Genomic DNA, 13,588 nt, shown 5'->3' with positions numbered 1-13,588 from the left:
TCTGCTTTGCCATTCCATCCTGGCCAATCCTGAACCCACTCAACCCCATACACCTGCCTTCTTGCCATATCATCTGATGCCCAGACTGATCAGGAAACTATCAATTTTCGCCTTAAGTATATGCATGGACTTGGCCTCCACCGCAGTCTGTGGCAGAGCATTCCACAGATTCACTACTCTCTGGCTAAAAAAATCCTCCTTACCTCTGTTCTAAAAAGGTCACCCCTCAATATATCTCCATCATAGGAAACATCCTCTCCACATCCACCCTATCTAGTCCTTTCAATATTCGGTAGGTTTCAATGAGATTCCCCCCCCGCCCCGCATTCTTCTAAGTTCCAGTGAGTACAGGCCCAAAGCTGCCAAACGCTCCTCATTTGTTAATCCCTTCATTCGCGAAACCATCCTCGTGACCCTCCTCTGGACTCTGTCCAATGACAATGCATCCTTTCTGAGAAATGGGGAATAAAACTATTGACAATACTCTGAAGTGTGGCCTGACTAATGTCTTATAAAACCTCTGCATTATCTCCTTGCTTTTATATTCTATTCCCCTTGAAATAAATACCAACATTGCATTTGCCTTCTTTACCACAGACTTAACCTGTAAATTAACTTCTGGGAGTCTTCAATGAGGACCAAAACCCTCTGCACCTCTGATGTTTGAAACTTCTCCCCATTTAGATAATAGTCCACACTATTGTTCCTTTTACCAAAATGCATTATCGTACATTTCCCAACACTCTATTCCATCTGCCACTTTTTTGCCCATTCCTTCTATTGCTTCCTCAGCACTACCTACCCCTCCACCTATCTTCGTATCATCTGCAAACTGCCACAAAGCTATCAAATCCATTATCCAAATCATTGACAAACAATGTGAAAAGTAGCAGTCCCAATACTGACCCCTGAGGAGCACCACTAGTCACTGGCAGCCAACCGGAAAAGGCCCCCTTCATTCCCACTCACTGCCTCCTGGCTGTCAGTCATTCCTCTATCAACGCCAGTATCTTTCCTGTAATATCAAAGGATTTTATCTTGTTCAGCAGCCTCATGTGTGGCACCTTATCAAATGTTTCCAGAAGTCCAAGTAAATGACATCCACTGACTCTCCTTTGTCCACCCTGCTTGTTACTTCCTCAAAGAACTCTTAACAGATTTGTCAGACAAGCTTTTCCTTTACAGAAACCATGCTGACTTTGACTTAACTTATCATTTGTCTCCAAGTACCCTGAAGCGTCCTTATTAATAGATTCCAACACTTTCCCAACCACTGTGTTTAGGCTAACTAGCCTATAATTTACTCTTTTTTGTCTTCCTCCCTTCTTAAAGACTGGAGTGACATTTGCAATTTTCTGGTCCTCCGGGACCATGCCAGAATCAAGTGATTCTTGAAAGATCATGACCAATGCATCCTTTCAGCAACCTCTCTCAGGACTCTGGAATGTAGTCTATCTGGTTCGGGTGACTTATCCACCTTAAAATCTTATAGCAATGACACTCACTCCTGCTTTGTGACACTCACGGACCTCTGGCACACTGCTAGTGTTTTCCACAGTGAAGACTGATGCAAAGTACCCATTAAGTTCATCTGCCATTTCTTTGTTCCCCCATTACTACCACACCAGTATCATTTTCCAGTGGTTCAGCATCAGCTCTCACCTCCCTTTCATTCTTTATATAACTGAAAAAACTTTTGGTATCCTGTTCTATATTATTAGCTAGTTTGCCCTCCCATTTCATCTTTTCCCTTCTTGTAGCTTTTTTAGTTGCCTTTTGTTGGATTTTAAAAGCTTCCCAGTCATCCAACTTCCCACTCACTTTTGCTACCTTATATGCCCTTTCCTTGGCTTTTATGCAGTCCTTAACTTCCCATGTCAGCCACGGTTGCCTAGCCCTGCCATTAGAGAACTACTTCTTCTGTGAGACACAGCTATCCTGCGCCTTGTGTACTATTTCCAGAAACTTCAGCCATCACTGTATTAAAGTGAAAAATCTACATTTTACTTGAGGGAATGCTGCATTGTTGGAAGTTTTTAAAAAAAACTTATCATGTTAAAGCATTATCCAGTTAATTAAGGTTACTGGGATATAATACAGATGATTTCTTGCTGGTTCCACAGCTGATATGTATTCTTCATTCAGTGGAGCTACAAGCAGATTATTTGGCTGTTACCATTATTATTCATGAAATGTTGCAGAATGGAAATTAACTTCCATGGTTCCTGGAATGTAACAGTAGAAAATTCCTGGAAATTAAAACCTTATGTTGTCTTAATTATTGAGCATGAATTAAACTGGACTAAATACTACTTTATTTGATAGACCAGTTACCACAGCTATCATCCAGCGTGGAACGTTGATGAAAGGTTGTGTCCTGGTGGCAGGAAAGAGCTGGGCTAAAGTACGATTAATGTTTGATGAAAATAACAAACCAATGAATTCTGTTGGACCAAGTACTCCAGTTGAAATAGTAGGTTGGAAAGAACTTCCATCTGCAGGAGATGAAATACTTGAAGTGGAATCAGAGGTAAGAAATCTAGTCTTTTCTCAGTTATGGTTATCATTATATACCTCATTGTTCTCAAATTAATAGTTACATTGAAAACTTACACCTTTCATAGCACCTTTGGTTCAAAGTAAATTGTGCATTTATCATGTGAGCTATCACTTAATACAAAAATGTTGACGTAAATGAGAATGTCAAAATGAGAGAATACATAGTCTGCAATTAATCTAATCATTGTGATCACCTTCATGGTAGTAGACCTTAACTTGCCTTATAAGTGAGTTCAATGAAGATTCACTAGACTGGTTACAGGAATGAGTAGTTTACCAGATGAGGAGAGAATGTGTTTTCAGGTACTAAACACTAGATGCTGGAAATCCAGAGTAACATACACAATATGCTGGAGGAACCCAGCAGATCAGGCAGCATCTATGGAGAGGAATAAATAGTCGATATTTTGGGCTGAGAACCTTCATCAGGGCTCGTGATGAAGGGACTTGGCCCAAAATGTCAACTCCTTATTCTTATGAGATCCTGCAGCATTTTGTGTATGTTTACTGGGAACTTATTCTTTGAAGGTTAGAAGAATGAGAGGAGATCTCATCAAAAATTACAAAAATCTTTGACAGACTGGATACAAGGAGGTGTCTCAGACCAGGGTTATAGCTTGAGAATAAGGGATAGACCATTTAGTACTGTGATGATGAGACATTTATTCACACAATGGAATTCTCCAATATGGATGACTGTAGAAACTGAGTTATTATGTTAATTCAAAACAGATTGTCAGATGTCTGATGTGTCAGTGGCTTTGAGGACAGTACTAATTGAAGTAGAAGATCAGGCAGAGCAAGCTTGAAGGGCCTTGTAGCCAATTCTGTCTTATTTCTTCTGTTTCTATTAACACATATTAGTATTGAAGAAGTTTTAGAATAAAAATTATTGAAAAACAATTGGAATAAGAGAGGGACCAGGTTCTTCTAATATGTTGACCTTCATGATAAAATGATTCATCAGAGTAGCCATTATTGTTCTATACGTCTTTTGAACTGTATCCTGATGACAACTTGATGAATTTGATCTTTTCTAATTGTTTTGCTTGGCTGCACAGCAAAGAGCCAGAGAGGTTTTAGAATGGAGGAACTATGTCGAAGCACAGGAAAAAATCAAACAAGACCTTGAGGTGATTGAAGCAAAGCAAAAGGAACACCTTGAGGCATACAAGAAAGATCGAGAGAAATTTAGTAGCCTGAATTGGAGACAGAGAAAATCTGCAATGTACAAGGCCAATAAACGTCTAATGGCAGCAAGGCCGAAAGAAAAGAGTGAATTGGACAAATTTACACTTCCAATAATAGTAAAAGGTAAATGCCATATAGCTGGTGGGCTTCGATCACGTACAATTCTGTACTGCAGCTCTAGTGTATTGTTAACAATTTTGACCCAGTAGTTAAGCTAGTTACCATTCTGTACATTTTCCCCAAATGTCCTGTGATAACGTAACCAAATTTCTTAAATGTTTGTATAATCCTGAGGAGTGAATATTGCTGAGCTGTTCGGGTGCTGGTGTTTTTTTTAAACTAACATCCTCATTTATATTGCCAGAGAGAATGTCCGATTTTTTTGCTTCCTATCCAAACTTATTTAATGTAGCTATTTCATAAACTCAGTGGACCTTAACTGCAAATGCATGTAGGTTTTTCTGATCTGCATACCTCAGTTTCTTCTGACTGAGCCAGTGACGGGCAGCAGCAGTTCAAAAAAGGTGGCTCACTGGTACTCTTTCAGTTATGGATGGGTAGAAAATGCTGCCTTGAAAACACAAGCAAAATGTCTAGCAATAATGTGTTCCACTGGTACAATACAGTTTTATTGGATTCTTGTCTAATGTCTGCATGTTGTTACATTTTCCAGTAGACTTTTCTACTGGACTTTATGACTGTTTCAAATTATCAACTCATCTGGCTTTCTAATAGTGGATTGTTTGTGCTTTTGTTGTGAAATGGAGTATTTTCTTTGATTATAAATGCCAATTTTGTAACTAGACAAACAGCGGTTAAAGTATTTTAAAATTACTTTCCTTCCTGAAGGTGATGTTGATGGCTCTGTGGAAGCTATTCTAAACATCTTAGATGCTTATGACGCTGATGAACAGTGTAAACTGCAAGTGATTCATTTTGGTATTGGAGATATTAGTGAAAATGATGTAGTCTCAGCTGAGACTTTTTCAGGTAAGATTTTAGTTTTGGTCTTAAATAAATGTACTGCATTTTTAATTTATGTCTGTAAAATGTCAAGAGTATTAGGGTTTATGTTTTACTCAGCTAATAAATCCATTAAATTAATACATTTGGTAAATCTATTCAAAGGCGCTTGATGCCAGTGAAAGATTTTTACAGGGTTCCTTCCTCATGCTGCACTGTTGGGAAGAAGGAAGATAGGTAAAACAGCTGAGGCAAGGATTATGGATTTGGGTCTGGTGCACTTGTGGCTAAAGGCCATTCAGGATATGCTTGTGGGGTGCCGGGGTCATGCATCAGGCCCGGAAGGTTTGCATATTGGTAGATGTGGCAGGGGCACCTCTGAATAAGTGCTGGTAAGTGATTAAGTTAAAGGTTCTCTGTGCTAGCCTGGAACCTGCTCAGGGAGTTCTCCTTTAAGTACTGCTGTTGTAGTGATAACTTTAGTCATCAGGTGGCTCAGGAAACATGTAGTTGAAGTGAAATGCACAGTTGAATTCCCAGAGCAGTCAATTTTTACATAGAAATGATAATCACATTCTTTATTGGGAAAATGTTACAAGTACATGGGTGCTTAGAAAAAGTGAACCAAAAATATAAATGAAAAATAAAACAACTACGAACACTCTTTGCAGTACACTAAAGTGGAAAGAGTGCAGGTGATTTTCTGCAGCTACAAGGAAAAGAATAGAGGTCCAATCACAATTAAGAGAAAATCGGCAGATAATGGAAATCCAAGCAACACACACAAAGTGAAGGAGGAACTCAGTAGGCCAGGCAGCATCTAGGGAAAAGAGTTTAGTCCCTTCAAGATCTCGGCCCGAAACATCGACTGTATTCTTTTCCCTAGATGCTGCCTCGCCTGCTGAATTCCTCCAACATTTTGTGTGTGTTGTTAAGAACAGGGGTGTTTGATGAGAAGAGTGGACCAGGAAGTCGTGAAGAGAATACTCCCTGCAAAGTAATGAAAAAGGAGGCAAGGGGAAGCTATGTGGAGTTGTGGAAATTATAGCGAATAATCTCTTGAATGCAAAGGATGTTGAGGTGGAAGGTGAGGACCAGGGGAACTCTTTCTTTGTTCTGTCCTGGAGCAGAGCAGGGGTGGGGGAGGTGAATGAGATGCAGTCAAAAGCTTTATTAAAAATAGTGGTGTGGAAGCCACAGTTCAGGAAGATTGTATAATTATCCATGAACAGTGTATGGATTTTGGCATGTAAATTAACGGCACTCTTTTATTGAATTTATAGGTTTGGTATATGGCTTTAATGTAAATGCCAACAAAGTGGTACAACAGATGGCTAACAAGAAAGGAATAAAAATCAAATTGTATAAGGTTATCTATCAGCTCATTGATGACCTTAAGGATGAACTGAGTGCCAAATTACCCCTAGTACTTGAAGAAAACATAATGGGTATGCTTTGGGTTTTATATCATTTAACATAATTTAACATTGAATACAACTTTCTAAAAGGATCTAGTGCTTTGCTAGCATATATGACAAATAAACTCTTCTCTGGCTTCCAGTCGGGTACAGGTGTTGATACCAGTACTCAGCTGGAAGCCCAAGTAGAGTTTATTCAACAATTTTCTAAACTCACCTGTTTCTATATAACATATAACTAACTATATCTGTTTTGTTCCTGGATACATTTTTGATCTGGTTCTACCAAATCTACTTTGCTTTCAGGAGAGGCATCGGTGTTAGCACTTTTTCATGTTACAGTAGGAAAAAAGGAGGTACCGGTAGCAGGTTGTAGAGTTCACAAGGGTCAGTTGCACAAAAAGATGAAATTTAAGCTAATCCGTGATGGCCATATTTTGTGGAAAGGTATGTTTTGTTCTTGTGCAAGCCTATTTATTGTGTGTGTGTAGATGTGTTTTTTTTATATACCATTGCATACAAAACCGCTAAAACGAATTTCCAAGGGCAGTTTAAGTGTCAAATATTTAAATAGACTTAACGCAAAATATCCATTTGTCAGATAATTTGTCCACAGTCTGTCTTTTGCCCTTTTCTAATAGTGCTTTGCAAATTATTTCTTGTGCTTGGAGGCAAATTGCTTATCTGTTGTGTGGATGAAGGAAGGGTTGCTGTAGTGGTGGGAGATCCGTTGGAATAGCCAAAGAGAAGCCAACAAATTAGGGAAAAATGTATATTATTAAATGTTTATGTAGGGAGTGTGTTTGTAACTAGTAAAGTCAGTAAAAATGATTATTTTTCCTTACCCTGTTCAGGTTCTCTCACTTCTCTCAGACATCTGAAGGATGACGTTTCTGTTGTGAAGACTGGCATGGAATGTGGCCTCAGCTTGGATAATGATATTGATATAAAGCTTGGTGATGAAATTATTTGTTATGAAGAAAAGGAGGTTCCACAAAATATCTCTTGGGATCCAGGATTTTAATCCTCATTGTTGCCAGGAACCTGTTATTTTGAATAAAATTAAATGGCACTACCATTGTAAATTATGTAGAGTAAAATGGATTAAACAGATAAGAGGTGTATTTTGTTGTATTTGAACTTTTCTTTAGAATGCAGACTGCTAAAAAAAATCTGTTCATATCTTTTATTACTTCTCATAGAAGTATTATTAAACATTATGTAAGGAATTAATTTATTGTTTTAGTGGAGCAGTACAGATCTTTTGAACATACAACCCCAAAAAGGTCTATGAATATGGAATTGCAAAATCAGTCTGACCCAGATTTCAAATCACAATTTAAAATACTTTAAGTAATGCATTTGTTTTCATTTTATTTTGATCAATTATTGTAAATATGGCAAAAGCAGATTGTGCTATATGCTAATATATCTGATACTGTATATGGTGTAATTTTTGATTGGAGCTTTTCTCTTAACCGTGGGTTGCCAACAGCTGCAATTTTTAATGTAAGGAATTTGGCTCATGATAATTCAGTTTTTGAAGATAAAGATCTTTTACATGAGAGCTAAGCTGCATCTTGGTCTCCATTTGTTTTGTATATAGGTATCTATTGTCAGCATTTTGACTGTGGGAATCACAAGATTTGCACTAAGAAAGGGCTTTGATTGGAATGGCAACAGAAAGAGAGTTATAATTGGAAGTTTGTCGATCCCTGAACTTGAAAGTGAAAGGAAGGACGGAAAATAGACTCAAATCAAGCCTCCTGTTAATTAAAAAATAACTTTAAGATAGATTTCAGTACAGTATCTAAAATGAGTACCTGTATATGAAAATAGTATTAAATACTTATTGGGAAATCATTACTGCGCGAAGTATTTTTGGGCCAGCCCTGATGAAGAGTCTTGGCCCGAAATATCGACTGTTTGCATTTCTCCATAGATACTGCCTGGCCTGCTGAGATACTCCAGCATTTTGTGTATATTGCTTGGTTTACATGGAACATTGGCAGATTTTCTCTTGTGATTGCATAAAATATTTACCTGTTGACATTTTGATCCTAAATTTTGGATTTTCAATATTTGTATTTCAGAATTCAGCATTCGTTCCACGTTCTTAATTTATTTCCTCTTTGAAGGTCGTGAACCTATGGAACACTCTTCCTGAAAGGGTAGAGAAAGCAGTCTTTGAATGTTTTTTTTAAACCAAAGTTAGGTTCTTGATAAGCAAGGGAATGAAAGATTACCATTTAGATGAGAAAATAGGATTAATATTACAGATTAGCAGTACTATTTAAGAGATGTAAACTCTGGGGGCCAAGTGGTCTACTCCAACTCATTTATATGTACTTCTGTGACTTTAGTAAACATTGTATGAAATTTTTGAACCCTAGTACCTGGTTCAAAAGTAAATCGTGCAAATAAAAATAAGCAAATAACATTCAGAATTTAAATTCACAAAAGTGAATCCACAACTACAAAGCCAGTATCACTGCAGCCAATTCAGGAGCCCATTAGTTACAGGCCATAATTCCATGTGGAGACAAATAAATCTTGCAGAGCAGTGAGCTAACCCAGCCCATCCCAACACCGAGTTTAAATCATCCAAACTTCAGGTCGTTCCTTGCTACTCTCGGACATGGGTCCTGCTGCCTTGATATGCGCCTGGGCCCCTCCGCCTCAATTTGGCCCATACCTGACCTTTCCAATTCAGCACAGTGCTTAAATCAATCAAACCTCGGGTTGTTCCTTGCTCCTGGTCCCAGTCCTTGCCTTTACATCATGTTTCTGTGCCATTTACCAGCTCACTATGGTGGCCAGAGTAGTGTCTTAAAAGGTTAGCAACTGGACATCAATTTTCTTGAAACGCTAATAAAATGGGGCCTTAAATCCTCAGGACAGTGCGAAGTTCTTTAAAAGATAAACTTCCTAAAACATTTTATCAAACATGTGTGAAAGCACTGGGGAGGCAGACAAAATGCAGGACCCATTATTTGCTGTATCTCATTTCTTCCCATAGGTTCAGAAACAGCTCAAGGTCTAGATCTAGAAATAATATACTGGTGGGCTATATTCTACATAGTTCCAGCGGATGCAGGTCTCTAATTTGTATATTTTAAATGTACAATTAGTGCAATAAAACCTCATGACTGACAAATCTAAAAAGCATTAATGCAGAACAGATGCAGGGCAATTTCCTTAAATTATCCTTTCCATACTACTGATTAGTTTGGCATGTTTTATCTGAAATTGAGAGATCAATAAATAAAATGCTAGAGGATGGCAGAGAGCAAGTATTTCCTGCTTCCAGACTTGCTTTCTTGAGAAAATAACCACCTATTTCCTTAAACTTAAAAACATTAAAGCTTGTTTGACATCTTAAAATGAACAAACCTTAAGGTTGTATGTGGTGATATGTACTTTAATTTACTTTGAACTTTCTCCTCAGATTAGTTATTAAAACAGTTGATTGAGCAGGCTGGATATAAATTTTACTTTAAATACACAAGAGCCATTAAACATGAAATTCTGTTAAAGCCCAGATGGGTCAGCAGTGATGATGTAGTTTACCATTTAGTTGTCCTGGCAGTTGAAATGGTGTCAATGCCATTAACTGGTTTTCTAAAATTGTCTTAATGGGAAATGGCAAGGTCAACATCATTATGGAAAGCAACACTACTAATGTGTGGATAAGAGGCCCAGCATCCAAAAGTTGCTGAGTGGCATGATTATAAACTGCAAGGGATATCTGAACCAGCACCAGCATTGCTGAGTAAAGCAGATAGAATTAAATAATCAGGGACATGTTTTGAATGAATAGCAGTTCTGTGATTTCAGTTTTGACTCATAGAAAAGTACAGCATATAAACAGTCCCTTTGGCCCATCAAGTTCATGCTGAAACCATTCAAACTTCCTGCACCAGGACCATAGCTTTCCGTACTTCTACCATCCACACTTCACTTAATGTTGAAATTGAGCTCCCATGTACCATTTGTGCCAGCAGCTTGTTCACACTCACGACCCTGAGTGATTTAGTTTCCCCTCAAACTTTTCATCTTTCACCCTTAACCCGTAGTCTCTGGTTGCACTTCCACTCAATCACTGTGGAAAAAGCTTGCTTGCATTTATCCCATCTATACCTCACATAATTTTGTACATTATCAAATCTCTCAGTTTTCTATGAATAAAGCCCTAACTTATTCAATTCTATTCAACTTTTCCATATGAGTACCTATAAAAAGTGTTCACCACCACCCCCCCCCAAAGAAGTTTTCATGTTTTACACATTGAATCACAATGGATTTAATTTGGCTTTTTTTGGACACTGATCAACTGAGACTGTTTTGTGTCAAAATGAAAACAGATCTCTACAGTGATCTAAAGTAACTACCGATAAAACACAAAGTAATTGATTGCATCAGTGTTCAGCCCTTTAAAGTATTTAGTAGATGCAATTATAGCCTTGAGACTGTGTGGATAAGTCTCATCAGCTTTGCACATCTGGACTCCGAAATTTTTTCCCTTTCTTCCGTATAAAACTGTTCAAGCTCTGTCAGATTGCATGTGGATTGTGAGTGAACCGCCCTTTTCAAGTCCTGCCACAATTGAGGTCTGGACTCTGCCTTGGCCACTCCAGGACATCAACTGTGTTGCTTTTAAGCCATTCCTGTGTAGCTTTGGCTTTGTCTTGCTGGAAAACAAATCCTCTCCTAAATCTGTTCTATTGCAGACTGCATCAGGTTTTCCTCATATTTTGCTGCAATCATTTTACCTTCACCAGCCTTACAGGGCTTGCTGCAGTGAAGCATCCCCAGTGTGATGCAGCTAACCCCATGCTTCACAGTAGGGATGGTGTGTTTTTGATGCTGTGCCATGTCTGCCTTATGCCAAACATAGCACTTAGTCCGATGGCCAAAAAGCTCAATTTTGGTTTCATCAGACCATAGAACCTTCTTCTAGCTGACTTGTCTCCCACGTCTTCTGGCAAACTAACCAAGATTTCATGAGTTTTCTTCAAGTGGCTTTCTCTTTGCCACTCCACAATAAAACTGCAACTGCTGAAGCACTCAAGCAACAGTTGTATGTGCTGTCTCTCTCATTTTAGCTACTGAAGCTTGTAACTCCTCCCTGGTCCCTTTCTCTTCACCATTTACACCTCGGACTTCAACTACTGCACAGAGTCTTGTCATCTTCAGAAGTTTTCTGATGACTCTGCCAGTTAGATGCATCAGCAAGGGAGATGAGGTTCAGTACAGGGTTACGGTGGGAAACTTTGTCACATGGTGTGAGCAGAATTATCTGCAGCTTAATGTGAAAAAGACTAAGGAGCTGGTGGTAGACCTGAAGAGAGCTAAGGTACTGGTGACCCATTTCCATCCAGGGGGTCAATGTGGACATGGTGGAGGATTACAAATACCTGGGGATACGAATTGACAATAAACTGCACTGGTCAAGGAACATTGAGGCTGTCTAAAAGGGACAGATCTGTCTTTATTTCCTGAGGAGACTAAGGTCCTTTAACATCTGCCAGATGATGCTGAGGATGTTCTATGAGTCTGTGGTGGCCAGTGCTATCATATTTGCTGTTGTGTGCTGGGGCAGCAAGCTGAGGGTAGCAGACACCAACAGAATCAACAAACTCATTCCTAAGGCCAGTGATGTTGTGGGGATGGAACTGGACTCTCTCACGGTGGTGTCTGAAAAGAGGATGCTGTCTAAGTTGCATGCCATCTTGGTCAATGTCTCCCATCCACTACATAATGTACTGGGTGGGAAGAGGATTACATTCAGCCAGAGACTCATTCCACCGAGATGCAACACAAGAGCGTCATAGGAAGTCATTCCTGCCTGTGGCCATCAAACTTTACAACTCCTCCCTTGACACCCTGAGCCAATAGGCTGGTCCTGGACTTATTTCATAATTTACTGATTACTATTTACAGTTCTATTACGATTTATTATTTATGGTGCAGCTGTAATGAAAACCAATTTCCCCCGGGATCAATAAAGTATGACTATAACTATGACGATTACCAGCAGTTCCATATTCTTGATGACTGACTTACCTGTACTCCAAGGGATATTCAGTGACTTGGAACTTATTTGTATCCACCTCCTGACTTGTCCTTTTCCATAACCTTATCACGGAGTTGCTTGGGAGTGTCCTTTTGCCTTCATGGTGTAGTTTCTGCCAGGATACTGACTCACCAATAGTTGGACCTTCCAAATCAGGTGTTTTTTTTCACAAATCAATTTTTTACCTTGACTGCACACAGAAAACAGCTCTTAACTAATTGTGACTTCTAAAACCAATTGGCTGCACCAGTGATGATTTGGTATGTCATTAAAGAGGGTGTATAGTCATGCAATTTATTGTTTTATATCTTAATTTAGATCACTTTGGACCTGTTTTTTTAAAAAAAACTTTGAAACAAAAGTTTTTCTGTTGATCCGTATAAAAAAAAATTTCCCTCGGGGGGCCGGGGTGTGTTGAAATCTTTTTACAGGTCACACTAACCTGGCAACATCCTTGTTAATTTTCTCTGTATTCTTTCAACCTTATTTACTCCTTTCATGTAGGTAGATGACCAATGATCAAGCATCACACACTCTCGCCTTGGGACTTCTATGTACTGTCTAGTAGTAGGTAGATCTAGCTCTTTCTAGTTATCATTTAACTATATATAACCCAAATCAAAAACTCTGAACACTGATCCTCTCTAGCAACCCACCAATGTTCACAGAATCTTTGTCCAAGTAGGTAAGAAAATTCCTCTTGATTTGCCTCGGAAAAGCAAGTGCCTTTTAGTACATTAAATACATCCATGAACAGCAGCAAACAAATGCTTATCACAAATCTTTAAAAATACTGGGTTCTTTCAAATAACACACAAAATGCTGGAGGAACTCAGCAGGCCAGGCGACATCTATGGAAGAGAGTACAGTCAACGTTTCGGGCCAAGTCCTTTCAGAACTGAAGGGTCTCGGCCCAACACGTCAACTTGTACTCAGCCTGGCCTGCTGACTTCCTCTAGCATTGTGTTGCTCAGTTTTCCAGCACCTGCAGATTCTCTCTTGTTTGGGGTCTGTTTTGTTGAAAACATTACTCAACTATTGAACTGTAATGCATTTAAAACCACTTAATCATTTAAGATCAATTTAAATAGTATTATTCTTAAATAGTATTTAAAGACAAATGGCATCAGGGATTTCATTTATTTTGATCCAAAAATATCCTCAAAGTTCTTAAATTGTAGCAATCAAAATCCAACACCACTATTTAATCCAGATTCACTTAGTTGATCAAAAGCTAATTAAAGGCCTATGCTAATCAAGTAACTATAGCACTGCAACATATCATTGACAGTTAAAGAATCTTTGGCCTTTAAGGTAATTACTGATAATACCCTAAAAAGCATGGTCATTTGGGTAACATTTTATTTTTTTGCCACTACTC

At 38.6% G+C, this 13,588-nt stretch overlaps 1 protein-coding gene across 2 annotated transcripts in view; it reads left to right on the top strand.

The window, feature by feature from the left end:
- Nucleotides 1–8,087, top strand: part of mtif2 (mitochondrial translational initiation factor 2) — a 29,903-nt gene extending 21,816 nt beyond the window's left edge. For both annotated transcript variants that reach the window (XM_063055057.1, XM_063055056.1), the window contains 6 exons: nt 2,326–2,530; nt 3,621–3,873; nt 4,600–4,740; nt 5,997–6,161; nt 6,438–6,578; nt 6,986–8,087. In XM_063055057.1, the coding sequence (XP_062911127.1) occupies nt 2,326–2,530; nt 3,621–3,873; nt 4,600–4,740; nt 5,997–6,161; nt 6,438–6,578; nt 6,986–7,155 (1,075 nt within the window). In that variant the 3' untranslated portion in view covers nt 7,156–8,087. The remainder of the gene's footprint in view (nt 1–2,325; nt 2,531–3,620; nt 3,874–4,599; nt 4,741–5,996; nt 6,162–6,437; nt 6,579–6,985) is intronic.
- The last annotated feature ends 5,501 nt before the right edge of the window (nt 8,088–13,588 follow it).

Source organism: Mobula hypostoma, chromosome 8 (assembly GCF_963921235.1).
Source record: "Mobula hypostoma chromosome 8, sMobHyp1.1, whole genome shotgun sequence".
NCBI lineage: Eukaryota > Metazoa > Chordata > Chondrichthyes > Myliobatiformes > Myliobatidae > Mobula > Mobula hypostoma.
The sequence above is the reverse complement of the archived record's forward strand: the minus strand, read 5'-3'. Positions and strand labels throughout refer to the sequence as shown.